The sequence below is a fragment of the Gekko japonicus genome, unplaced genomic scaffold (genome assembly GCF_001447785.1).
Source record: "Gekko japonicus isolate JY-2015 unplaced genomic scaffold, Gekko_japonicus_V1.1 scaffold2221, whole genome shotgun sequence".
In the NCBI taxonomy this organism is placed as follows: domain Eukaryota; kingdom Metazoa; phylum Chordata; class Lepidosauria; order Squamata; family Gekkonidae; genus Gekko; species Gekko japonicus.
The window spans coordinates 112,814-140,449 of record NW_015174336.1 but is presented as its reverse complement, the minus strand read 5'-3'; the positions used below and the strand labels follow the sequence as shown (position 1 = coordinate 140,449).

General features: G+C 40.1%; 1 protein-coding gene across 1 annotated transcript in view; it reads left to right on the top strand.

Annotated features, from left to right (window-relative positions):
* Positions 1-27,636, top strand: part of MYT1L (myelin transcription factor 1 like) — a gene marked incomplete at its 3' end in the record, with an annotated part of 148,380 nt that overhangs the window by 46,475 nt on the left and 74,269 nt on the right. Inside the window, exon 4 of the mRNA XM_015424274.1 lies at positions 16,523-16,887. Coding sequence (XP_015279760.1) covers positions 16,523-16,887 — 365 coding nt within the window. The remainder of the gene's footprint in view (positions 1-16,522; positions 16,888-27,636) is intronic.

Below are 27,636 nucleotides of genomic sequence, written 5' to 3'. Positions count from 1 at the left end.
TGCAATCAGTCAATCTACTGGCTGGAGACAAGACTGTCTTAAAGGAACAGCTGTTTAGTGGTGGCTATGCTATGGGTTCAGTTTCCATCTTCTCCTGATCTTGAGCTGCAGAGCCAGAGATTCTGCTGCCAATTGGGTTGAGTGTACTGTGCTTCAGAGATATAAACATATATGTGGATGAAACACTGTATAAAACAGTTCTTTAAATATTCAAATATGTTTTGGAAAAACAGAGTTGAATGTCAAAATATTTACTGAATCTGAAGATGGGTGGCTATTTGCGTTGCCACTCCTCTGTCCACAAATGTCAGGGGATTGGGGGAACAGTGTCTGGGAGGATGGAGTTTCAGGGGTGTGTGATGTCACTTCCAGGTGACTCTCTAGGAATGTCCCCAGTCTCTATCATCTTTACTGTAGAAACTGGCAAAATCCCTAGAGCTGGATGGAGGATGTGGTATCACTTCAGGGTGGAGGGGTGATGGATGTGAGATCACTTCCAGATCATGCTCAAGGAATCTCCCAATCTTTATATTCTTTACCACTGAGATAGAGGGAAGTTTCTAGAGTATCACCACCAAGGAATCCCCCCCCCCTTTTTATCCCACTCCTGAAATAATCAAGGGTGGGGGACAGTTCTATGAAGAAAGCCCACGGGGGGAAACCCATAGTCATAAATGCTCACAGGAAAAAAGCCCACGTGGAAAAATGCCCACATGGAAATAAGCCCACATGTAAAAAAGCTCATACACAGAAAAGCCCACATGGAGAAGCCCATATGGAACAATACCATGTAAAGTGTCATAGATATTTATAATGGTGGATAACCATTTATCTTCACTTATGAGAATGAACAGGTATTACCTCTATTTTATATTATTGTTTTAGGATTAAAATATGTCATATTCACATGCAACAATTTGTGTTGTCATTTTATCAGTTATAATCAAATAATAATTTTGCTGTTATTAGTAAATTACTTCATTACTATACAAAAGTGGCCTGTATGAAGAGGGCTTTAATGCTCTTGAGTGTAAAGGCTTGGAAGGGAAAATGCAAGAAATAAAAGTGACCCTTTTGTTATCAACAAACTTTATTAAGAAGGGAAAACAATAACAATTAAACTCTATATAGAATTTTTAAAATAAAATTAAATACTTTAAATTTATTAATTTACCATTTGCCAACCTTTGTAATGTTGGTACAAAGTAATTTCTAAAGTAAATACAGAAAGATTTTAAATTAAATTATGTATAGACTGTCTAGTATACAGGGCTTTTGAACAACTATGGCTGCGGTCTAGAGAGACGGAAGATAGGCGGTCTAGAGAGACGGAAGATAGGCGGATTTTCCGGGCACAATCTCACCGCCACATCTGGGAAGCATCGAGCTTCTGTGGCGAACCCGAGGCTTCCCGCTGAAGATGCGCGGTCAAAAACTAGTACCTCGGAGGTACTAGTTTCCTATAACTGCGGGGCAAGGGCGGACGTCTGATCGCGTTTCCGGTGGTAGTTCCAGCGCCCGCCCATGCCCCCTCGTATAAAGGGGGTTTTTTCCCAACTGTCCATGGGATGCGCACGAGCACCCAACGGGGCATGTGCACACTTTGTTGTCCGGAGAAAAAAACACCCGTTTGCCGCGCCGCACCGCTTCTTTGCCGTGGCACAGGATTGTGGTGTGCTCGGCACCTCCCCCCTACCACGAGACCTCCATGGGACCTCCACGGCACATCTGCTGGCGCAACCGCGCGTTATTTTGCCCAGGGGCAAATAGCCACGCTTCCCCCTGCATTTTCCTGCCCGTGTGCCCTCAGCCAATATGGCTTAAAACTATGTGGCATCTGGAGAGGGCAGAGTTTGGGGAGAAGAGGGAGCTTATTGGGAATTTGATGCCACAAAGTCCACCCTCTGAAGCTGCTATTTCCTGCATGGGAACTAATCTCTGTAGTATGGAGTTCAGTTGTAATTCCAGAAGAATTCCAAATCCCACCTTGAAGTTGGTAATAACCATACTCTGCCTCACCTTTTGATTACTGCTTCCCTGCCACACCTGCTTCTTTTCTCTTGACGAAGGCTGCTTCAATTTAAAAAACTGGGGCTTTTCTTAGAGTAAGACATTTTCTAGTTTGAAAAAAAAATACCGGTACCAGATAGCAGTTCCAAAAGTATTAGTGTCCTAGGTGGTTTTTTTAAAGAGCACTGTCACCTGTCTCATGTATAAATAATAAATCTCTGTATTATGTTTCTAAGCAGGCTGGATGCTTTAAGAGAGTAACTTAAGGAAGTTTGTTATAGATAGGCTTTTTAAAAGGTTCTGATACATTTTTCATGCTAGTGATTCATAGACACTAAAATACAGATATCTTTGGGCTTGGCATCAGCATTACAGAAACTCTATGGGTTACATTTTGGGGGGAAAGTCTTAAGGCACTGGGGGGACAGGTAGTGGGAGACCTCCTGAGGATTTCCCCTGGACTCTGCTGGCACTTCACAGGCTGGCAAGTGTAAAATGGGACAATAGCATGTGATGTCACTTTTGGCACCAAACTGGAACTTATTTCACTACATCAAGAGCAACACTCTAGATTTCTCTCAAAAATCCCAGCACATCCCCCAAAGTGATTACATCACTTCTGGTTTGGCACCAAAGATAATGTTGCATGCTAGCGCAATACTGGAGCACCTGTCCTTGCCCTCAAGTTCCTCCTGGAGATTTGCCAGCTGTGCATGTTGCAATAAATATTAGTCTAAGATGTCAGAGAATTCCCTTTGCTTTTTACTGTAGCAAACTAAATATAGAGTCAGTAACTGATTTTACTTTTATTTCTTTCAAGCCACACCTAGAAATTTAGCCTCCTTTCTTAATTAGAAAGGTTTTTCCCCCCAGGATCTGCTCACTGCAATATTTTAAGTAGGGATGCCTAGGATTGTACCTGGGGCCTTCTGCCACTGAGGTACTTTGTTGTTTTCCCCCCCTATACCATGCATTATTTTATAATGTAAAGCTCTTTTGTTTAGACCAAAGATGAGGTATAGTGTTAAGATTCAGTTACTCCCTCCTGCTGAGCAAGAAGCATCCTTCTAACTTCACTGGACCCAACCTATAATTTTCAAGATAAAAACAAATACAATACATTTCCACTGTAAACAGTGGAGCAAAACAGCTTGTAGCTGAATGTTGTTATGGAAGAAAGCTGAATGAGGAAGAACAATTTCACTCCCCTCCGTAGGCCTCCCTCGTCTCTCGCCCCCTCCCCTCCTAAGCGAGCCGTCAGGCCTCGCCCATCTCTTCCCCCCCCCCTCCCCCCCCCCCCCGAGAATCACGGTTCTTCTGATTCCGAGGAGATACCTGGATTCTGCTTTAGAATCTGCACTCCACAGTCCAGTCTCAGTCTTGGGCGTTCCTGCCCTTCGCTACATCCATACATTCACAGCATTTGCAAGGACAGTATGAAGCCGAAATGTTTCCTAGGGGTAAGGTGTATAGAATGGGCCTTTCTTATTGTTGCTGCTTGGGTGACCGTGTTTTATTCCTTAACTTGACCCTTCAGTTCTCTGTGGTGTGTGTCTGGAGCTTGCTTTGTTTTGTTTTTTTCCAGAGGACATTTTGTCCCCCTGGTGACTGAATGTCCCAAGCTCATTTGAGCCAGAAACCTCTTAAAGTTGGTGACTCTTATGGTATGCGTGACATCCATATGAATGAAAATGAAAGAGGACATGGCTGATTTCCAGAGGGCAGGTGCTGTTCACAGGCAGGGTAAGAGGATGTCCCCATGAGTAATGTAGGCTTTTGGGGGAGAGTATTATATATATCATATACAGATCTCTGTATACTTTACAGTTTTGTGGTTACACCATGCAAGTATGGGATTTGTTACTGATGTAAAATTATTTCTAGTCCATCGGATTGCAAATGTGTGTCTGTGTGTATTTGCAATATGTATTGCAATATAGATAGAGAGAGTGTGTGTGTGTGTGTACATATACACACACATACACATGTGCACAATGCCTAAAAAACTATCAAGCAAAAGGGCCCAAGAAGGATTGTCAGTGTTTCAGGACTGTCATTGACTCATTTCCTGAATGAGAATATATGGTGGAAAACAAACAGATGTGTATTAATGTGCATGGTGTATAGAAATAGTAGAATTCAGCTTTTCTTAGCATAGAATGCTTGTTTGGTTTTTGTTTTTGTTTTCAGTTTAGAGAGAATTAACAATGTGCTAGAAGATTATGTAGCCCCGTTTTGTACACTTCTTCAGAAAAGTAGTGAGACCAAGTGCGTTTTTCATGTTCACAAAGCTTTCCAACCTCTGCTCGAGAGGAGATGTCAGTGCACCAGTGCTGAATTGGAAGCTGCACTACCCTCCTCTAACCATATGTGCTGGTGGCGCTGCAGAGCAGCAGAGATCAGGCCAGGAGCTCCTCCATGGTGATATGGTAGAGCAGGGGGTCCCAGACCTTTTTGAGCCTGTGGGCGTTGGAATTCTGACACAGGGTGATGGGCACAATCACAGAATAGCTCCCACAGGAGGTGGAGCCAATCACAAAATGGCTGCCACAGGAGACAGAGCCAACCACAATATGTCATGGACTGAGGTTCAGACCCATAGTCGGAAATTTTGGATTGGTGGGGCATGGGGAAATTTTGTGGGGCAGCAGGGAGAGGGGGGAGGGAGAGAGGAGGCCACACACCTTCCCTGAACTCCAAGCAGCGATCCCGCAACATGGAGTTCAGGCGCAGGCAGCCCCCACTTGAAAAACAGCATTTAAAGCATTCATGGCTTGGAGTTCAATGACGGTGTGCAGTTGCCCCTCTCCCACCCCTCCTGCAAGATTTAAAGGGCCCTTGGTCGACAGGTCATGTGTTCCTGCTGTTCAGCTGGAGAGCCCTTTAAATCTTGTAGAAGGGGAGGGAGAAGGGTGGCCACCAGTGGCTGCTGTTGGGGGCTGGCTTAGGGTTGGAGCTTCTCCCACCAGCCAGCTGGCTGGCAGCAGGCAGGAGGCTGCCAGATCAGAGGATCCCTGCCCCCACCTGAGGACTGACGTCCCTAAAGAGGATGAGTCCAAGGGATTACTTTTTTAATAATGAAGAAAATAGTGGAATACTTGAATGCTGTAGGGAAGAAGCTAGAGAGAAAAATGTTTTGATTATGTTATAGTGGAAGGACAATCGGGGGACAACCTAGATAAGATAAAAGAGGTGTCATTGAGTTATTGATTTTGGGTTTTGTAACAGCACCATTTAATTATAATTTTTCTTTAAGATCTCAGTTGGAGGGTATGCTGTGATTACCTCCAGTATCTGAAATAAGAATGCCTACCAGAAACTGTAGTGGTTGTATGTGGAATACCCTCCCCATATCTCAGCTAATGCCAAGCTTGTTAAGTCTTGGTAGCCAATTTAAGATTGTTTCCTTTTCTTAGATTTTGTTGCATTTTGATTTTGACCAGCCTTCTTATCATCCTCTTAATGACCTGGCTTCAAAACATTTTTGTTGATGTTCCTCATATTCTGCTTAATACATTACACTACTTAACATTTTATTGCTTTTGTGCTGCAACTGGTAAAATACTAATGGCTTTAGTTTTCAAACATCTATTTGATCATTTTGTTTCTATGTTTTTATGCTTTTACTTGTATAGTGCTGGTAACTTTTTAATTTTTGTGATAGTGTTTTTATTTTTTAGAAATCATCTGTAGAACAGCTCATATTACATTCTTTTTTTAACCAGGAAGCACATTTCCCTTTAAAATGTAATTCAGTAGAAATGAAATAACATAAATGTTCAGGTAGCATGCAGAGGGACATTAGTTGGATCCAGTGATTCACTTGTACAAGGACTGTGGAGTTTCCATGCTCCCCCTCCAGTATTTTATTTATTTTAAAACATTTTTATGCTGCCTTTCTACCCAGTCATGGTCCCCAAGGCAGTGCACTTAAAAAATTAAAACATTTGAACAATTGAAACATTATAATGATAAAAAAATTCAATAAAACACAAACAAAAATAAACCAGGGAGGAGAGCCAAGAAGAATTACTGGGGATATGCAATATGAAACAAAAAAGTCTTCACCCACTAGCAAAAAACACCAAAAGAGGGAGACAAATGAATCTCCCTGGGCAGGAGTTCCAAAGTTTTGGTGCCATGACCGAGAAAGCCCTTTCTCAGGTCTCCACCCATCTGGCCTCAAATGGTCGGAGTGACTGAAAAAGGCTTCTGGGGATTACTTGAGTGATTAGGAAGGTTCATATGGGAGATGGCAGTCATTATGGTATGTTGGTCCCATGCTGTACAGAAATTTAAAGGTCATTATCAGCAGCTTCAATTGAGCTCTGAAGCAAACTGAATTCCTTGGCGGTCTCCCATCCAAATACTAACCCGGGCTGACCCTGCTTAGCTTCCAAAATCTGATTAAATCAGGCCTCATCCATTCAAAAACTGCCTCTAGACACATGTTCACATTTTTGGCAACTTCTCTGGGATCTGCTGGTAGTTTGATATAGAGCTGAGGCTTATCTGCATATTGGTGGCAGCTGAGTCCAGTAAAAATAGTACCACAAGAACGGTACACAGTGCGCTCAATATTCCTTTAATGAAAACCATGAAGTTAAAAATATGAAATGTACAAAAGTGATAATAATACATTCAAATGTGTAAGTTCAGATATATAAAGATAGAAGATGACGACGACGGGACGGTGGTCTCCGGAATGCGATGCTGTTTCGACAAGCGTCTTCTTCTAACCAAGATGCTATAAGTTGATGATGTATGAAAAATTGCACTTAAATGGAAAAGCTGCCCAATTCACATGGAGTTCAATAGTTTTACCTATTTCATTGCATAAGTAATGGAGAAGAACATCTCTCAAACAGAATAAAGCTGGTTCCCTGTTTGCAAGAACAGCTTATACATGGGCATCCAACCTAGCCTCTGCTGCGAGTGCAGCCCCAAAGGAGTTTAAAGTTGAACTCAAAAAGATTGCCCTGATTTCAGCATTTGCAGCTGATGCCACTCTTGATGCTTTACAACAATCAGTGAGAGCCATGGCATACAGTGTGGCAGCAAAAAGGAACAACTGGCTCAGGAGATGGGCTGTAGATTCATCAGCCCAAGTAAAGGTCACTGCAGTCCCATTCAAAGGCACTAACCTCTTTGGAAAAGGTGGAAGACAAAGACAAAAAGAAGGTACTACCATAAAAAAATAAGGACTTCAAACCCCGGAAGAGGTTTCAGTCCTTTCATGATGCCCAAAAGACATACAGGCCAGGTTTCTCCAAGGCATTCAGAGGCAGATGGCCACGACCATAAATCCTCCTTTCTCAGTAAAGGTGATCAAGGCACCAAGAAGGGATCAACAGCATGACTATGCTGATGCAGAGGAATCCCAGGGGATCGGAGGTCGCTTACAATTCTTTGTGCATCACATGGAAGGAGATGGTGACAGACCAATGGGTGCTGGACGTCGTATCCAAAGGGTATGCTTTGGAGTTCTGCATCTTTCCCAGAGATCTCATTCTTCAGATTCCTCAAAATCCATCAGTAGAGAACCATCTGTTACTGGAAAGGGCCATTCAGAATCTATTGGACATAAGGCCACAGAAAGGATCCCAGAGCCCCAAAGGAATCAGGCAGTGTACTCAATGGTTTTTATAGTACCGAAGAAGGATGGGGATGTCAGGGCAATCTTGGACCTGAAATGGATGGACAAACATATCAAAACAAGGAAGTTTCAGATGGAGACACTGAAATCTATTCTCTCAGCCATTCAGGAAAAGGATTTCCTGATGTCCATCAATCTATCAGAGGCCTATTTACGTATCCCCATAAGGGAATCATGCCACAGATTCCTCCATTTTGCTTATAACTAGCATCATTATCAATACTGGGCTCTGCCTTTCAGTTTAAAAACTTCTCCAAGAGTGTTCACCAAAGTATTGGTGACACTGATTGCTCACCTCCATCTACAGGGAGTGGCCCTGTTTCTTTATCTCGATGACATTCTGGTCAAGGTGCCATCCTTCCAATGCAGTTTGGAAGTCTCCAGTCTGACAGTTCAAATGCTAAGGGAGCATGGCTTGGTAGTAAATGTGACAAAGAGCAGTTTACAACCAACCAGGTTCTGATACATCTAGGAGTACAGATCGACACACTTCAGGCCAACGACAAATGGAAATCAGGTCTCTGATGACAGAGGTACTACTGAAAACCAAAGGGGAGGTGATGGTGCTGGCCACGTTCCTGGGTGTGATGGACTCCTGCTAGGAGATGGTTCAGTGGTCCAGGTTCCATGTGTGGTCACTACAGAGATTTCTCCTGCCTTTTCCAGGAAACCATTGCTAAGAAGAGATACAAGTTACTTCATCTCCCAGAGTCATTGAAACTCCACTTACAATGGTGGCTGGAACCAGACAGGTTCCAACAGAGGTCCCCAACCCAAGATCCGAAGAGGGTAGTGATGACTACAGATGGCACTCTCTCGGGTTGGGGAGCCCACCTTCAGGGCAGGATAATGCAAGGTTTATGGACTCTGAAGGAATCATTGAGGAGCATAAACTTTCTAGAGCTCAGAGCTTCAAGGACCTATTGGAGGGTCAGCATGTGATCGTACAGACAGACAACATGACAACTAAAGCTTATATAAACCAACAAGGGGGAACAAGGTTTCAGGTTGTGCACAATGAGGTGAGCAATATCATGGTCTGGGCGGAAACACATCTCCAGTTCTTGAAAGCTTATGGATTATGGAGAAAGCAAGAGAGTACCAGAAAAACATCTACTTCTGCTTCAAACAATAACATACATAAATACACATTGGGGGAAGATTCATTTGTATTGGGGTTTTTTACATAGTCATTGACCACATACTATAACCAAAGAATTCATTTCTTTTTTCCACCTTATAATTTTATATGTACCTTTTGCTTACAGTTAAGGGAGTATTATAGGCACTACACCATCACAGAAAACAACCTTCAAGAAACAAAAAATGGAAGTATAAAGCAGGAGCCACTGCTGCAGCCACTCAGATGCAAAAGAAAGAACTAGGGAGAAGTCCTCTGAGGCTGTCAGTCCGTTGTCTTTTTCCTCAGAAGGTCTTTCCTAAACTATTGCCAAAAATAATCAGATTTCAAGAAATGGCTAAAGGCAAAAGGAAGGAAGGAAGGAAGACACACCCCTAGCCAACTATCAGGTTCAGAAAAGCTTCTGCTGCAAAGGAGGATCTAAGTGTGCAGGGAGAAAACTGTGGTTATTTTGGGTATTGGTGGATCCAGGTATATCAGAGCTCAAGATATTGATATTCTCAGGTTCCAAATACTGTTATAGTATTTGGATCTGTCTCCCCCTGCCCCCCAGGTTTCCAATATATTTTTTGTTCCAGTATTCCCTAGGGGGAATATTTCCAGGGGAGGGGGAGTGTTTTCAAAGGTACTGGCACTCAAATTGCAGGTGTCTGTTCTTTAAATAAGCTCCAAGTTTCAACTCAGTTGGACCAAGAGCTCAAGTTTTATAGGCCCCTGAACATGATGCCTCCAGCCATCCTTCATTGTTTCCTATGGAAGGGGGAAATCTGTCCAAAAATGTAAAACCTGAAAATCACCCCCATATGAACACTGTTGCAAGCTATTGCAAAGACCATTCAATGTAAACCCCAAGAATATTAAACTATGTAAAACTCAAGCATTTCAACCTATGTAAAATACAAGAATCTTAATGTACAATGGAGAATCCACAAAAAACTACAAACCTGACACAAACCAACCCAGCAAAGAATGAACGTTTAAAAAACAATAAAAACTTGAAACTGACAGAATCTTACCTAAGAGAGAAGATAAAGGGGGAACCCTATCACATAGTATGCAAAAAGGAAGAAAATGCTAAGGAAAAACTATCAACGATATGAATGTATTCTGTACTAAAATAAGAATAAATTTATTAAGCAATGGTCTGTTGCATATTATTTCTATTTCATGCTAATGTGTTAATTCTGAATTGAGGTTGGTGATCACAACCCAACAGTTACTACTTATAATGTTAGCATGCTCCCAGGCACTACTTTACAACAATAATAGCTCTTGAATATGACACAGTACATACGTACAGATATTACACTACACCCTCAGACAAAAAGTGTCCATAGACCTCCTGTAAAAAGATGAAATTTCCTGTGCAGCCATGTGCAGCAGGTGCATAGCCGTACACAATTCCCAGGTATGCCCACGTTTCATTCTATCCTCCTCTCAGATCAAAGCAGCTGTGCATATAACTTGGAACCAAATTTCACAGAATATATTCATAGAATTATTGCAAACCAACAGTTCTCAGCTTTTCAAAACTAACTGGAGCCCCGTCAAAGCAGCTGTGCATATAACTTGGAACCAAATTTCACAGAATATATTCACAAAATTATTGCAGACCAGCACTTCTCAGTTTATGTTGAATCAAGAGGTTCTCAAAAAGACATATAAATAATATGCAACAGACTATTGCTTTAAAAAAGTTTTTATTTTAGTACAGAATACATTCATATTGTTGATGATTTTTCCTTAGAATCTTACCTAAAGCAGCCTGGCAAGCCAATACCAAGCCCCAGGATATATAGAAAAAACAGGGACGGGAGAGAAAAAAGCAAAAAAAATAAAAAATAAAAATTCACCTAATCCTGGCAGCCTGCAAGTGCCGACTCCCAATATTCCCAGTTAATCCAAAATATTTCTGGGATTTTTCAAGACCCATTTTTTAGTATCCGAAAAATTCCGGATATATTTGGGAGATCCAAATATATCCAAAAAATACCAATAAGGTGTTTTTCAGATATATATTTGGCTTGGTTATATCCAAGATCACATCCCTAGTTGACACAATAGTGGCAACTCTCAGCTCCAACTGAGACATACCAGTGGAATATGATGGGCACCCCAGAGATTCCCGTGATAAGAACATTAATTTGTCACTGAAAAAAATAACTTTGAGGCATCCTCTGCAGCTCTTGGTGTTTTATTGGCTAACTCCATGTTTTCCAGGGCCATTTATTTCTTGACCAGTCATTTCTGCTTTGTAGACAATGTCATACCAAATAACTGAAGCAGGAATTTTAAACACCCTGTCAACACCCTTTGAAGCAGTTTCCTCCCTCACTTCAATTCAACTTTCAGTGAGGGCCAGTGCTTCTAATGGGGCAAGCACAGGACAAGGTGCATCCTATAACAGAGCTTCCATCCAGTCCAAGGGAGGATGGAAAAGGGGGATTGCTATGTCAAACCAACTGAGCTCATCATTCTGTGGTCATAACTGGCCATCTCCAGCTCTGTGCAGAAGTATGAAAGTAGCTGATCTTTGAACAGATAGTTAGACAACATTGTCCAGTATTTCATTCAGCATTTGCCAAGAATTATTCTGGTGACTAGCAGCTTAATGATTCTCTCAGGGATCCTCCTTGAGGAGGACAACAGATGCCAGCTTGCTTAGCAGGGGAGTACAAGTGGAATGGTGACACAATGAACATGAGAGAGGTTGGAAACCAAAACCAGCATGATCCATCTGGACTCAGTGCCCTTCCAACATATAAAAATAAAATTCTGCATTTCCTCAAATGATAAAATGACCCTACAGACAGATTACACTTTAGTTCCTAAAAGTAACTTTCTGCTCTGCAGAACTGAGGAAATTGTTTTGTCCTAATCTACCCCACCTGAGAAAAAGAATTCCACTGTTTAGATATAGTTTCCACATTTTTCATATGTCTAGAACACTGGTGCTCACTTCATGGCTCATGGAGAGCCACATTCTCATCAACCCAAAAAGTCACATTTCTTCCATTCCTGGCATGATACCTGGACCTCAGGAAGGCTTGCAGCTTATCTGTTCTTCCAGCAGCAGCTGATTCCAAGTGGGAAACAACTGCCTACATTTTAATTAATATTAATATATTCAGGTATTCAGAAAAATTAGTAGCTTCCATTTAGGCAATATTAGTGGGTTAGAACTCTAAAGCAGTGTCTACAAAGATAAATGGGACGGTGACTTGTTAATTCAAATACCAGAGAGTCTATGGATCAATGATTTTAAAAATATAAAAAAAATGTCTACAAATGTGGCAGAGAAAACTTTATCAAAGTTATGTATCAGTGGCATATGACACCACACGGGTTAAGGAAAATTTCTCCCTCAGTTTTTGGTAAAGGCTGGAGATGTAAAAAATATTCTGGTACATTTGTTGATGTTTTAAATCTATTGTATATACTTACTGTTGTAACCCGCCCTGAGCCCTGCGGTACAGGAAAGGGCAGGCTAAAAATTTAAGTAAATAAATAAATAGTAAATGTCTGATGGTATTGTCAAGTCATAAGAAAATTTGGGGACAAAGTGTTTATAGTGGTAAATAAAATCTTTGCACCTAACCCAAAATTAGATTTATTAAATATCGTAACACAGAATACAAAGAAAAAAGCTTTTAGCTGGATACTTTTTCAGAGCATCTCGGTTGCTTATTGCACAGGCATGGCACCATACAAAGAAGAAAGGCTTAAGAAAGTTTGGTTTACAATGCTCATGGCAAAATTTCCTGCTTATAATATATTTGGGGAAGGAAATAGATTTTCTCGAAGCCAGTTTACACAACTATGGCCTTCATTTACTGTATACTGGTACAAAAATAATCCAAGACGCTTTGTAAGATATGAGATTGATTCTTGTTTAAAGGGCAAACCCCTGTTGTTGCTCTTCTGTTTTTCTTTTCTTTCATCTCAATTTATGTTCTGGTTTATATGGTCAGTTAATTGTATACATGTATAATTATATGTAATTCAATAAAAGAGATTTTTTTAAAAGAAAAAAAGTGGGAAGCAACTGCCAACCAAAAGGCTCACTGGGCAAGGGTCTTGTCCAGTTAATTGAAACATGAGGCAGGTGTCACATTGGGGAATAGTGCTGAGAAAAGCCAGAGGTGGCATATCAATGAATCACCTGTGGCTCCCTAGCAGCTAATTAGCCTAATGAGTAACCAAAGACATAGATACTTTTTGTATCTTTTAAGGGTTCCTTCTTAATGGTTCATGTCTTACTCTCTGCATATCACAGCACTACATATCAGCTGTAAGGGGCAGGATTTCCCAGAGAGAATTACTATGCCTTCAGTTTTGTTGGTGGGGGGTATTACATTATATAATGTATAAGGGATTCAGTATGTCAAGTAGCCATGCGAAAATCAGTTTGCTCTTTTACAAAGCAATATCAGATAGATCCCTTTGATCAGCTGATACTGCCTTTGGTAGGAAAGTTCTCCAAAGGGTGACTGCATATTGGATAAAATTTTCTTCCAGTCCGGTGTTGGCACAGCTTTTATATATCCCAGCAGCATCAAACTGCCCTACCCCTGAAATACCAGAGAAAAGTATTCTTTCCTGTTCTATCCTGTTACAAGCTGAGTGTGTTCTCTGATGGAATTCGGGCACAAGAACTTGAGATGGCTTCTTCAGGATACCCTGCATGTATCATAGCAGGAACTCCTTTGCATAGTAGGCGACACACCCCTAATGTAGCCAATCCTCCAAGAGCTTACAGAGCTCTTCTTACAGGGGCTACTGTAAGCTCTTGGAGGACTGGCTACATTAGGGGGGGGTCGCCTAATATGCAAAGGAGTTCCTGCTGCAAAAAGAGCCCTGGTTTAAGCCATTTGAGTCTGCTATCTCTCTTATTTCTTCATTCATCCATTTCTTCCTTTACCCAATTGGGCAACTTAAGACTAGCTTATATATTCTAAAGTTTCAAATTTCTAGCATTAGTGGTTTTCCAGGTTATGATCTGGATATCAGAAGGGAAACCCATCCCTTTGGGGTCATAGGAGCCAAAGGACTATGCCAGTGCCTGCTGGGGGGTCTTGGGTTTGGGCAACTTAAGACTAGCTTATATATTTTAAAGTTTCAAATTTCTAGCATTAGTGGTTTTCCAGGTTATGATCTGGAGATCAGAAGGGAAACCCATCCCTTTGGGGTCATAGGAGCCAAAGGACTATGCCAGTGCCTGCTGGGGGGTGTTTTCCCAGCAGTGTTAGACTGCCCCACCCAAGAACCACCAAAAATGGAAATCCACAGTAAGTGACACAATTTTCCTATACTAGATATTTTTACCAGATGATTTGGGGTTGTGACTGGCTGTGATCACACTGACGGCTTGGCACAATATGGTGCCGCCTCTAATTGAACCGGGTTAAAGTGTAGTGGGATATATCAGCCACACAGCACACCCTGCTGTGGGTTACCCATGGAGACATCCCGTGGTAATACATCCACATTATTGTGGTTCCTCAGCCACAGAGCAAACTGCAAAAGAAACTCCAAAAACCATGTGTGTGCGTAGTGCGCATGCGCATGCATGTACACATAGGCAATTCTTTTTAAAAACTGCCTCCTTAGCAGCAGAATGGATCCGCAGGTTCACACTACCAAATCCGTTCTGTGTTCGCTCCCTCGTGTTCAGACATCTGGCCATGCACAATGAATGCGCGGGGAAACAAAAACACCACTTTGGAGGTGGTGGCTTTTTAACCCAGCTCCAAGTAGTTCTCTGATGGGGTGAGTATGCCCGGTGATCGTGCCCATTTAATCCGTTTGTAAGATGTGCTTATATCTGGCCAAACTGCCAGTCTGAACACAACCACTGCTTAAGGGTAGACATAGTTGAGGTTCCTTTTTCATAGAAGAATATGTGGAAAAAGCAGATGTGGGGGAAAAAATCTGTATGAATATTGTTCCAAAGATCCTACATCAGTATGCGTGTTATCTATCAACATTAACTGTTCCAAGATATCGCTACACATTCACACTGGCTAGATTTAACATACTACCATCTGAATCATTGATAGGAAGATACAAAAACATGCCATCCAATTGTAGATTTTGTCCTTGCTCTGCTAACCTGAAACATTGGTCCAAAGAACTAGTGTATCTGTAGTTATGTTTCTGTTCTTTGCAATGAGATTATGAGCTGAGATAATATCCTGTGTATATTCTGCTCAGATTCTAACCTTTAAACTATAAGGTATGGTACGATGAATAATGTATGCTGAGATTTAATGCAGGTAATTAACTGTATAATAGTGGGTTTTTTCCTAATTCTGAATGGCCTATAGAATGCATTATTTTGCCCAAGGAACACCAAAGATTCAGATCTTCAATTTTAAACTGTCAGAGAGATAACAAACCCTAACTATTTACACAGCTGCTTTTCTTTGAAATCTTGTAAATATCTGGACAACACACATTTCTTTCCTGTACAGAAATAGCAGTACAAATATGGATGCTGTAGCTTGTGAGTACATAGGTTACGTATCAGGAAGAAGAGAAGATATTAGATTTATACCCCACCCTTGACTTGGAGTCGCAGAGCAGTTTACGAACTCCTTTCCCTTCCCCTCCCCACAACAGACACCCTGTGAGATAGGCGGAGCTGAGAGAGCTCTTTCCAGAACTGTCCTTGAGAGAACAGCTCTGACAGAACTATGGCTTGCCCAAGGTCATCCACCAGCTGCAAGTGGAGAATTGGAGAATCAAACCCAGTTCTCCCAGATTAAAGTCCACACACTTAACCACTACATCAATGAAATACTTTAGCCCCTTTTCACATTATTTTGTCACTTTTGAACAAGTCTTGAGGGTCTTTTGCTTCTTCCATAACCCCAAGGCATGGCTAGCCAATTAAGTATTTCTGGTTTTGCAACGTAAGTTACAGGTAAGTGCAACCATGTTTTCCTTTCACTTGTCTCCTCCTCAAGCACAAAATAACCCCCTGAAAGGCTTCTGGAATTCATATATACTTCAGTGTCTTGGTTTGGTCAGGTGTCATGGCTGATAATATCACTAACTTTATGCAAAAGGAAATGTGCCTGACTACATTTTTTTCAGCTGTATGGTTCACTTGCTAATTTTTTTGCTTTGAGTCACTGATTCTATGTGTAAATCACTATCGCTGACTTAACATACTACAATTATATATACTTCATTACCAATTTTGAGGGCATACCTGCTGAAACATCAGTCCATGATTTGAGGATACTGTAAAAGCACTGTGGGTGCCCTCTGTGAGAATTTTGTCCTTAATTCCAATCAAAAGGGCAGTAAATCAGAAGATTACATATTTCAATAATTTCTTTTGAATATAGCATTTCCAAGTTCCAATGACAACAAATGCTTTTAAGCCTTCCTCTAGTTGTCCTGTTTAAAGACAAGTATTTTGTTTGGAGAACAGGTTTTCTTTTATGGAAGCATGTTAGTTTGTATCCCACTGAAAATGTCCGCTAATTGAAGGTTTTCTGATGGAGTAGCATGAGGTCTGCCATAGAAGGGAGTAGTTGTTGAATATTGCTCCTAGTGTGTGTGTGTGCGTGCATGCGTGCACATACACACAAATGATTGGCACAATCCAGCCCATTATAGCAATGTAAAGACACACTATTGTTTCTAATTTTCTGTTCATATGTGATCTTGTAAGTAATACAATGTATATTTATTTTCTCCAACAGTGTTTACGGCTGTCCTTTGGCAAAAAAAAGAAAAACACAAGAGAAACAACCTCAAGAACCTGCTCCTAAAAGAAAACCTTATGTGGTTAAAGCTGATAACTCTTCCGTAGATGAATGTTATGAAACAGATGGGACTGAGGAAATGGATGAAAAGGAAGAGGAGGAGGAGGAAGAGGAGGAGTATTCTGATGATAATGAGGAACAAGGTGATGAGGAAGAAGAGGAGGAGGAGGAAGTAGAAGATAGGGAAGAGGAGGAGGTCGAAGAGGAGGAGGAGGAGGAAGAAGAAGAAGATGATGATGAAGATGAAAATGATGAGGTGGAAGAGGAGGAAGAGGAGGAGGAGGAGGAGGAAGAAGAAAGCGGTAAATTAACAAAATATTAGTAAAAAAATAAACACTGTGTGCATTTTGAGTTAATCTTCCAGTGTGGTATGATGGGATTTAGCTATACTACTTTCATAAAGCCTAACAGAAGTCATTGTGCTAAATCTCTGTGCCCCACGCTGGTCACTTCTCTCACAGTATTCTCTTTTCAATTATTTGGAGAAGTATTGCCTTCCAGACAGCCCTTGAAACAGCAAATAGTCCAGTTTTCAAAATGTGTAGGCTATAGAGAGCTGCATGCCAAAAATGCCTGCAGAAATGTATTGCTGAATTGATGCTTGCAGTTACCGAGGCTCAGCGGAATACATGTGGAAGCAAATGGTTATGTGTGCACACGTCTGTACCAGCCATTTACATGTGTGTTTGCTGTACTTGTCTGTATCACAGTTGTTGCTGCTCATTTGAATGTGGCCACATATTTGCAAGTGCTCTTGGCAATGCAGTCTGAACCTCTTCCCTTTTGAAAACCTGAACTTAACCTTCTTTCAGACAGGCAACAAATGGTATATACTTTGGTTCTTTGAGACTTGGATGCTGTGTACTTTAGTTGACTTTATTAAAACTATGGAGACGGGCAGATTAACAGTGACACCCCATTAAATTTTTTCTTTCTGTATGTACACTGTATGTTAAATTAAGTAACACTCATCTTCCAACTAATATATTGCCATTACTATTAAGTTACGTCTTTTTTATTGTTCAAGTACTTCAGACTGTTGAAACAACCAGTCAACATTAGTTTCTGTTTGTTTATAATGCGGCTCCTATGCAAGTTTACTCAGAAGTCCCATCTAACACAATGGGACTTCATCCCAAGTAAGTGCATTTAGGATTGCCCCCTGAGAATCCCTGTAGCAATCAAATCATAATGTAATGCCATAAAAATGATCATTCATGAAAAAATTAATGAGCTATCTAAAAAAGTATTTTGTTCCCATTTCCAGGGAACACGTTTTTGGTTGGGTAGATTCACCTTTCTAACCAATAAAAATATAAGAAAATGTTTCAGCACTCTTCAGTCGGATTCCTCTTAGGAGCCAGGTATGAAAGTTGTATGACTTTTGTTTCAGAATTATCCTAGGTAAGATCTAGAAGAAGGCTTATAACTTCTTTATTAATTTAGACAATGGTGTGCCTTGTTACAGCTGTAAGTTTTATTACTCACCACTTTTATATAAAATTCATAAATAAATAATATAGTCAAGGTTAAAAAAATTCTAGCAGAGTTATAGAGAGACAAGATTCCCCCCCCACATCCTTCTGATTTGCAGTCTACAAACAGAAGGAAAAGATATATAAAATTTAACTATAGTGACAAAAGCTAGTTCACAGAAGTGAATATCTTAGAACCTGAAACACAGAATCTTAAAATAATTCGGGAGCTAGGCAGCAAAGAATGAATCTACACTATCAAAAATTATATCACAAATAAACTAAGAGTATAAACATGTTGTTTACAAGTTTGGTGTACTTGGGTTTTGTTTTTGTTTTGTTACTGATATGTTATGGAACTTAGTACTCTTGCTAATGCCCTGCTGCTACACAGTGAAGTCACCCAAATCAATAATAAAAAAAACCCTATTGATTTATGGGCATTTCTTCTGTACACAGTAAGTTGTTGTCAGGAAGTAGAATTTATTAATGATAGGTAATTCTTCTGTGAATTAATCATAGACTAGAATGTTTAGGTCCCTAAATAAAAAGAAGCAAAAGGAAAAAAGTAACAAAAGAAAAAGAAAACAGAATGCAGTACAAAGCAAAAGTAGGATTTTAGAAAAGTATAAAGAGGCTTATTTAGTTGTATAAGGAAAATATATTTCTGTGTTTTTACACTATAAGAAGTACTAACATAATTGCTTTTAAAGCACAGTACAATTGTGAAATGGAGTTACAAGTTGTAAGTTATGAAGATAATACAGCAGACTTACTTTTCTTTGATTCTCGAATCGTGAAGGCTTTACTTGGTTTTGACTTTATTAAGAGGGGTTTTTTTAGTGGAAGAGGTCAGGAGAAATACAATTAGATATCTGAGACGTTATTTGAGATTGCATTTTGAACTAAAACAGATGCAGCATTTCTGATCTCTTAAATCTGACTAAGACACTGAAAGCAGCTTGTGAGACCTGCTCCATGGCCCCATTATCTGTCTCCCATTGGCCTTAACCCACAGTAAACATGAACCAAAATCCAACTGAATTCTCACAAGGTTTCATGGGATTTTAGGATCACAGACCCCCCCCCAAAGAAAATAAATGTAGTGTAATACTTCAAAGGCAATTAAGCTCTTATGAAACTTCTACTTCTAGTCTTTGATTAAATATACAAAGCATCCTAAAGCAACACTCTTACAAATCTCAAAATACCAACTAAAGAGAACCAAAGACTTTTGGAGACAGACTTTTAGATTCTCACCTCAGTAAATAATCATTTGCAACAAGACAAATCCCTAAAATTCCCTTTCAACCATAAAAGAAGTCCTGTTTAGTTTAGCAGTAAATGAACTGAGTCTCCCTGATTGAATCTATTTCTTTAAAAAGTTCTCTTACCACTTGAAAGGTGCTCTACCCTTAACTATTTCATCCAAGTCATTAAAAACGGTAATAATCTTTCCCATTTTTTCCACATCTCATTTTTAAAAGGGGCAGGCAACTTACCTGTCTTGAAATAACCTATCCAATAAATCTTATTTTACATGACAAAATGAATCATTGTGAGGAAAGGCCATTTTTCCAGTTGCCTTTCTCAAATGTGGTTATTGCTTAATAAGTACTAATGTCCCATCTGATTTGCAAGGCCAAAGTGGCTGAGGTATTTCTCCTCCTTCTGTGAGGAGATCACATCAGATAGCTGGTTCCCAAAGACTGTTTCACAAAGCTTTTCTATTATAGAAAGAAATCTCCGCTGGAGGAGCTCCAGGAACAGATGTTCCAAGGCACCATTTAGCCTATATCATATGAAGACATTCAAGATGGCTTGTGCTCCAGGTATTTCATAATCCCCTTAGGGTCAGGAAGAGTGAGGCTGCTTCTAGGACTCTCCAGAAACTGAATTCAAATGATCAAAATCGTAATCCATTTTATACAATCATGCTTCAAGTTTATACTGAAGTGTAGTTCATGGGGGTGGAATTGCTAAGATTTTTAAATCTGAAAAAAACGTACAATTATTACATAGACTAATACTTTAAAAACTTAATTCACATATTCATGGAAAGATACCCATGTTGGTCAGAGAATGTAGATTTGTTTATTTTCTGGAATATAACAGGACTAATACAATTAAAATATATTTATTTAGTGTCAACGGTACACAGCTAATATATCTAATGGGAGAATGGGATGAGCCTTATAACTATGTTTTCCACTCAATATGGCAAATTATAGGTGTCTCACCACAAAGTATCTGTGGGCATGTCAAGTAGTACATAAGGGATATTAGTGCAACTACAACATAATTATTATACTAATGACACACTTTTAATCATTCTAATATCTAGAATGGAGATGGAAAACAGGTTTTTGAGGACTTATGCTACACAGCAGTTTCAAGTTTTGGCACAGATATGTCAAAGAAAACCAAACCACTATGTATTATATTTCTACGAAACAATTCAAACTTATTGTCTTGTCTGTTCTGTAAGTGTAGCTACTGTTACTGTTTGGTGCTTCAAGAACCCTTTCTTTACCTGTCCCCCAAACAGAAGGTAGGCCTGGATCAAAGTTGTTCAAACACACAAATCTGCCTTTGCCAACTCTGTCCATAACAAGTTGTTGACCTCCCAAACTATGGACAGCCCATAAACTTTCAGGAGGACTGTCAAGCCCTTCTTAAAACAGAGGGGCAGCATCTAGCTCTACAGAAACATCCCTTTTCTCTGAGACATACAATGGAATCTGCTTAGAATGAGCATGTTGTATGCTTTCTGTTTGTTTGTGCAAAATGGCTGTCCCATTGTTTTGCTGAGATATCATAGCAGGAATAAGTCATGCAGGAATGAGTTTATCTCTACCGTAAGCATCTTGAAAGAGACAGCTTCCTAATTTAAATAAATATTGCAACATGCAGATCAAGCTTAATCTATTTTTTCCCATTCAAGACAGGCTATTGTACCTCAAGGAATCCATTTTCTTGAGCTAGACAATATAAAAATACTTCACAGAATCTTTACAAGTAAAGTTCATACTTTGGTCAGTAAACATTTCATTGCCAGTCAAGGGTTTTAAGATGCTTGCTTACACAATGGAAACAGAGAAACCTTTGAAGTAACTCTGTGTAATGTCCTGTGGCTGGGCTGTGGAATCTGTAATCTCCTGACATTCTACAGTAAAGCAAAACAAAACTACCTCCTTCTAGTTGTACCTGCTTTGTGGTAAAAACTTCAGGCATATGCATTCTAGAGATGATTGGATTATTTTTTTTAAGAGGAAGGAAGAAACTCGAATGAATTGCTAGCCTGATTGAGTATGTGTGTATATGCGTGTGTGTGTGAGAGCATGTAAACATGTTTGCATATAGATGCAATTTAAGGGACATAGTAATTGAAATTATTCGTTACTAAACTCAGAGTTTACCTACCATCCATACCAGTGGAAGCTTTATCTCCAGGCTGACCACTTTAATTACTATTGTGCTTTGTTGGAATTTTTGGCTATTTGAATTGTATGAGAGCATGCTGAATGGCACAGCATTTCAGGCACAGGAGACAGTAAAGACCAACTCTTAGAATCTCTAAGCATATCACTCTGTCCTCCCTGCATATCTCCACAGAAATTAGCTTGGCAGGTTTTTGTAGAAATCGGTGGCACTTTCTTGGGCCTTTGTAGAGGCTTCCAGGTAAAGTCACGGAGTAATACTTAGGGTTTTCTTCAAAGCTATGGTGATCAGGCCTTCCTTAGTGCTCTTCTGAAGTCATCTGAAGGCAATGGTAGTACAACAAAGTCAATTCCCAGTGCAAAACTGCAAAAGCTTTGATGGAACCCACATACTTAGGGATGCACAGGTATGATAAGCGTGATTCCCATTATGCTGCATGCTAGGGAAGTGGCTGTAATATTCCTGGGCCTGCTGTATCCTGCATGGCACATCATCAGGCCCGTGTCTCTGGGGGACATTTGTGGAAATGTCTCCCACTCAAAAATATGTCATGCTGCACCTCTGAATTCCCAGCCTTCATTTAAAATAAAACGTTTTTCACCCTTTTCACAGTAGTGGTATGAAGAAAAGGAAAAATGAACAAGCAATTTTTGTCCTGATTCCCTGGAAAGGAGGGAATGGAGAAGAGAAAGCTGTGTGAGGGCAGGAACTGAATCAGTTCACACCTTCCTGACCAAATTCATTCTCATCTGCTCTGTTCCATCACTCTGGCTCAATGGGCCCTTTGTTTGTTTCTGTCCTATTTTGACATCCACAGCAATAAATGAGAACATTGGGTAGAAAACTGAAGCTATATTTGTTGTTAAGCTCTGCCAAATTTGTTCCAGGTTTTAGGATAATGGGTACTTGGCAGTCCTAGCCTCCCCCCTTGTACTCATGTCCTCTCACCATGAAATATCTAGCTATGGGCTTCCATATCAGATTTACTTTGCTTCCCCTGCCCCAGCATCACCTGTGTAGCATAGACAGATTCATTCCATGCCATTTTGTTTAGCTCCCTAAATTGCCCTCTACATCAGCTGTCCCCAATGTGGTGCTTGCTGACACCTTTCTGGTGGCCACCAAATGTTTTTAGAAAGTGGACAGGGCTAAGCGGGATTTTGCCCAGCAGAGCTTCTGATTGGCCACTGGAGTTCTGATTGGCTGTGTAGATTTTTTAAAAGTTGCTTCAGCAGTTGCTACTACAACACTAGGATCTTCACTGCATTACTCTGTGTGTATGCAAGAAAATATATCTAAACGACATGCTCATTTTAAAAGGCATTCTGTTAAAGTTTCTGCCTGAAATGTTGAAGAGTTCCCTCAATTGCTGACATTTTGTGGTTGGCTCTGCCTCCTGCAACAACCATTTTGTGGTTGCACTCATCACCCTGTGCCAGAATTCCAAAGGTACTCGTAGGCTCAAAAAGGTTAGGGACCCCTGCTCTAGATTCTGCTTTTACATAAGCCTTGGTAATCACCAAGCTTGGGGGAGGGGGGTTCAGTATATGTATGTTTTAAAAGATGTAATTTTGATGTACAGTTATGAGATTCTCCCTAGGATGTTTTGTTTTTGTGGGGAGGGCATCTTCATGAATACTGAAAACAGGATCACTCTCATCCCTTCACTTCTGGTAAAATTAGCATTCACTCTGCTAATGTTGAATAGCCTTGGTTTGGCCCAGATAATAAGTATGCCTCTTGATACCTATTTGGGGGTATTAGGTTTAGCTTTCACTTAAAAAACAAACAAAACCTTTGTAGCTCATACCAGTGCTGGGATACAAGGAAAACTGGCAGGCAGTGTTTTGCCTAATTATTTAGAAAGAAACAAGCTTTGCAGTGTGCTAGACATGGGGTGGATCTCTTTGTGATGACATCCCTTTGTGTGGCCTATATTTCACATTTCTTCTGCTTACATGTACAGATTGATGAAAAATGTACAATTAGATTTTGTACTGTTGTCATTTGTAACAGTTTTTTTTTTTAAAAAATGCTTTTTTGGTTAAAGTTACTTATATATAAGGCTGCACCTATTTCCACCAATTCTCTGCTCAGGACTTGGAAGAGCCCTGAAAATGTACTCTGTACCAATGAGTATCACCATGAAAAAAGCCCTTTTTAACTTTTAAAAACATTGAATTACTCAGAATCTTATCATACTTTCTGTCCTCTCATTTGGTTAGGACTTCAAACAGTAAGTTCCCAGAAGTGTTCTTATTCATCTAGCTATAGGTTGGGGGATTCTTGGTGTAGGGGAAACTAAGGGAGGGTTCAGGGTATCAGGGTTTCTTCAACCAATTATTTCCCATTTTTGTATCACTTTTTGCTGCCCCCCCCCATTTGAGACAGCAGGTCTTCTGTTTTACGGGGGGGCTCTTCCTCCCTTCAATATGCAGAATGTAGCAGGTTTGTTATGTTTTCAAGGAAAAAATTAACTGAATTGTAGATCAAGCTATATGGTAGGGCATATAGATTGCAGCAAAATTAGAGCTCTGGGCATTCAAAGAGTTGTATGCAAACATGCTGCTGCTGCTATTGTATAGCCTAACAGACGTAGCTGACTTTCTATCTCATGATTCTAAAATAATTAATAAAGAGTTAACTTTTTTTGGAAGGGCTGTGTAGATGTGATTGTTGGTGCTTCCCCTGATCTAACATGGGGCATTCACTGTGTAAAATCAATATGCTTGGGGCACAGTGGTCAATTGAATAGCTGGCTTGTGTTCAGATTTGCTCTTCCAGAAATGACTTCATGACATATGAAAGTACTATACATTAACAGTCCAGCTAGGGGCCTTTCCAGACACATTAAAACCTTTCCCCCCTTTCTCTTTCTTTCTCTCAGTTCTGACATTCTGCTAGTCTTGATACAGTACCCCATAGTGCTGTCCTCACATAATCAATAAGTCTGCACATGATCAATAAGCCCTCTTGCTGGAATGGCCCAGTGGAACTACACAGTTTCACAAAATGGAAAAAAAGAGAAAGGAGCTTGGGGAAAAATCAAAATGGAATGGCCACAGGAAAGGAAGAAATATGTCCCATGTCATAACAGGTGCCCGTGACAACCCGACAGACCAAACAGCCTTACTAAACAATAGGAGTGGCTAGAGTGAAAACCACTTTTCCTCAGCAAAACAAGGATTTCCAAAATATGAAACTGTGCTTTCTCCCTAAAGATGCACTGCCAAATGACATGTTATCTACGTAGTGTCTGAGTAACAGTTATTTATTCCTTATATCCAAAAAAGAAAAGAAAAAGAAAAAAGGAAGAAAATTAGCACTTTGGTAAGACACTATGAAAGCTGAAAAAAATGTTCTGAAGTTTTTCATACATTCTGCTTGATAGCTTATATTTTCTTTTTTTCTAGTCACCCTCTGTTTGCATGCACTACCAAGTGTATTTTTTTAAAAAAAAACTGATATATTTTTGTAGCTTTTGAGGTTTTAGTAACAGATGAATTTAGAACATCATGCACTAAAGTTAAAAATTTCTGTGCATTACATTGCCTCCCCCATGTTAGTCTCCAGTATTGGTATGCAATGGAAAAGAGGTACTTCTATGTGCCCTGCACTTTGTCGATTCCTGTCCTTCCCATTAATAACTACGCAGAAACAAGGAGTTGACAGAGCCATAATTTGGCCACATGTTGTGGCAGCGAAGCAATAAATTATTTATTCCTGCAGCAAGAGAGAAGGTCAGAGACATACATTAGACATTCATCCCTAATAACATTGTGAATCCCTCCACCACACTCCAGTTATCCCTTGAGCTTGGCACCCTGCTTTACAGTGCTGTGCATAAGCAGTCTGAAACATAATGTATAACTAAAAAGAAGTTGTCTTCTAGGTTATGAGTGCCTAATGCAATATCAGCCTAGATATCTGGGAGAAAAAAACCCTGTAGGGTCTGTACCCAAAGCAAACCTAATGGTACTGCTTTTAAAAAATCCTTTTTAAAAACCTTGTTGCCTGAGAAAATAGTTACTTCAAATCAAACATTCATAATTTTCCAATTAAAATATACTAGGAAACCCCATTTTAGTTACCACTGGAGTATGTGAAGTAGAAAGAACAGGGGCATATCAGTAAGTGGAAGAAGACAGGGAACTTCTTGCCTGGATTACTGGAAGCTCCAATAGCCTCTAAATGTCAAGTTACAGCTATTTTATGCAGCTGCCAATAATGCACATCTTCCTTACCCTTGGTCTATAAAACTCCCGTTAGATATATAGCCCTTCCTTTTGGGAAGCAATGAGTTGACAATCTAAGTGTATTTTGACTAAAACAACATGTCTTGCTGACAACTTCATTTTCCAGAAAATGGAGAGGGAAGCAAGGGGATCTGCTGTCTTGGACTTGATACTTACCAACAGGAAAGACCTGGTTGATGAGGTGAAAGTAGTGGGCACCGTGGGTAATAGTGACCATGTAATTTTGGGATTTACAGTCTTGGGGAAGATAAAAGCTGTACATAGTAAGACATATTGGTTGGACTTCACGAAAGCAAATTTTGATAAACTTAAAGTTATGCTGGGTAGAATCCCATGGTCAGAAATACTTAAGGAGAACGGAGCTCTAGAGGGATGGGAGTTTCTTAAAAGTGAAATACTGAAGGCATGATCAGAAACCATTCCTATGAGAATAAACAGCTTTCTAAGGACTTGAAAAATAAAACTCATTCAGAAAGTGGAAGGAGGGCCTTATAACCAAGGATGAATACAAACAACCAGTGCTTGTAGAGAGAGGAAAGCTAAAGCTCAGTATGAGCTTAGGCTAGCAAGAGATGCTAAAAACAACAAAAAAGGGTTCTTTTCTTATGTTCAAAGTAAGAAAAAGAGCAAGGACATGATAGGCCTATTGCAGGGACAGGAAAGTGAAAATATAACAGGTGATGAAGAGAGGGCAGAACTGCTCAATTCCTACTTTTCCTCAGTCTTCTCTTGCAAAGAAAATGGTGCTCAACGTGGCCAAAACACAACACATGATGAGGGAATGGAGTTGCAGCCTAGGATTGACATGGGGTAGTACATAAACACCTAGTTTCTTTAAATGAAATGAAGTCTTCGGGGCCAGATGAGCTGCATCCAAGGGTACTAAAAGAACTTGCAGATGTAATTTCTGAACCTCTGTCCATTATTTTTGAGAATTCTTGGAGAACAGGTGAGGTGCCACAAGATTGGAGGCATGCAAATGTTGTCCCCATCTTCAAGAAGGGGAAAAAGGAGGATCCGAGTAACTACCGACCCGTCAGCTTGACGTCAATACCTGGGAAAGTTTTAGAACAAATCATCAAACAGACAGTCCTTGAGCATTTAAAAAGGATGGCTGTAATTACTAAGAGCCAGCATGGGTTTCTCAAGAACAGGTCATGTCAGACTAAACTTCTCTCTTTTTTTGAGAAACTTACTACCTTGCTGGATCAGTGGAATGCTGTCTACATAGTTTATTTTGATTTTAGTAAGGCTTTTGATAAGGTTCCGCATAATATACTTGTTGACAAATTGGTAAAATGTGGTTTGGATCATATAACTGTTAGGTGGATCTGTAACTGGTTGACAGACTGCACCCAAAGAGTGCTTGTGAATGGTTCCTCATCTTCTTGGAGAGGAGTGACAAGTGGAGTGCCACAAGGATCTGTCCTGGGACCTATTTAGTTCAACATCTTTATCAATGATTTGGATGAAGGAATAGAGGAAATGCTTATTAAATTTGCAGATGATACTAAATTGGAAGGGTTAGTAAATATGGTAGAAGATAGTGTCAGGATACAGGATTGACAGGCTGGAAAACTGGGCTAAAAGTAATTTAATGAATTTCAATGGGGATAAATGTAAAGTTTAGACAGGAAATGCATTTAGGTAGGAAAAATCAAATGCATAATTATAGGTTGGGGGAGACTTGTCTTGGCAGTAGTATGTGCAAAAAGGATCTAGGGGGCTTAGTAGACCATACACTGAACATGAGTCAGCGGTGTGATGTGGTTGTTAAAAAGGCAAATGCTATTTTGAGCTGTATCAACAGATAGTGTCCAGATCACGAGATGTGATGGTACCACTTGCTCTGCTCTGGTTAGACCGCACCTCGAGTATT